General features: G+C 46.8%; 1 protein-coding gene across 1 annotated transcript; it reads left to right on the top strand.

Annotated features, from left to right (window-relative positions):
- Positions 1–32: 32 nt before the first annotated feature.
- LOC112486712 (DNA (cytosine-5)-methyltransferase 1-like) lies at positions 33–494 on the top strand. The gene is made up of 2 exons (XM_025054041.1): positions 33–202; positions 287–494. Exons 1-2 carry the CDS (start codon positions 162–164, stop codon positions 492–494), a joined length of 249 nt encoding a protein of 82 aa, XP_024909809.1. The 5' UTR covers positions 33–161.
- Positions 495–511: the final 17 nt, after the last annotated feature.

The raw sequence follows: 511 nt of genomic DNA, 5'->3' as shown, positions 1-511 counted from the left end.
TGGGAAGGTCCAGGTATTATATCAATATTTTGTTAGTTTTTAATGCTTTGTTTGCTTTGGTATCTAAGGGAGGCACGGACAGTGACGTCAACATCATTGAAGATGATGGAAAGAGTTTCTTCTACCAGTTCTGGTATGATACGGACTTCGCCCGCTTTGAGATGCCCCCAAAGACGACTCCATCAGATAACTGCCCCTTCACGTAAGCACCACAGACCGCACATGAAATGTTGTTAGACTGTTCGTAGCAAAGAACTTGAAGGGAACTCTTCCTGTTGGACGTCAGGTTCTGCGGCAGCTGTGTCAGAAATAAAGACAAAGAAGAACAGGAAACCCCTCGAGTGTACGAGCCGCTGGAGAACGAGAACAACGACTCAAAGGCGCTGTACGCCCTGGCCTGCTTTAAGGGCAACCAGTTCAGGGTGGGAGATGGCGTTTACATGCCTCCAGAGGCTTTTAATTTCAGGTACGTTGCTGATCTACAGGGCTTTTAACCTATGACTTTCTCAAA

This window comes from Cynoglossus semilaevis, unplaced genomic scaffold (assembly GCF_000523025.1).
Source record: "Cynoglossus semilaevis isolate Cse_v1.0 unplaced genomic scaffold, Cse_v1.0 C18829465, whole genome shotgun sequence".
NCBI classification, from domain to species: domain Eukaryota; kingdom Metazoa; phylum Chordata; class Actinopteri; order Pleuronectiformes; family Cynoglossidae; genus Cynoglossus; species Cynoglossus semilaevis.
The sequence above is the reverse complement of the archived record's forward strand: the minus strand, read 5'-3'. Positions and strand labels throughout refer to the sequence as shown.

Excerpts from the sequence above, each read along its gene's own strand:
- LOC112486712 (XM_025054041.1), top strand. The coding sequence starts at position 162 with ATGCCCCCAAAGACGACTCCATCAGATAACTGCCCCTTCAC. Across the intron at positions 203-286 it reads TCAGATAACTGCCCCTTCAC|GTTCTGCGGCAGCTGTGTCA; the intron begins GTAAGCACCACA and ends GTTGGACGTCAG.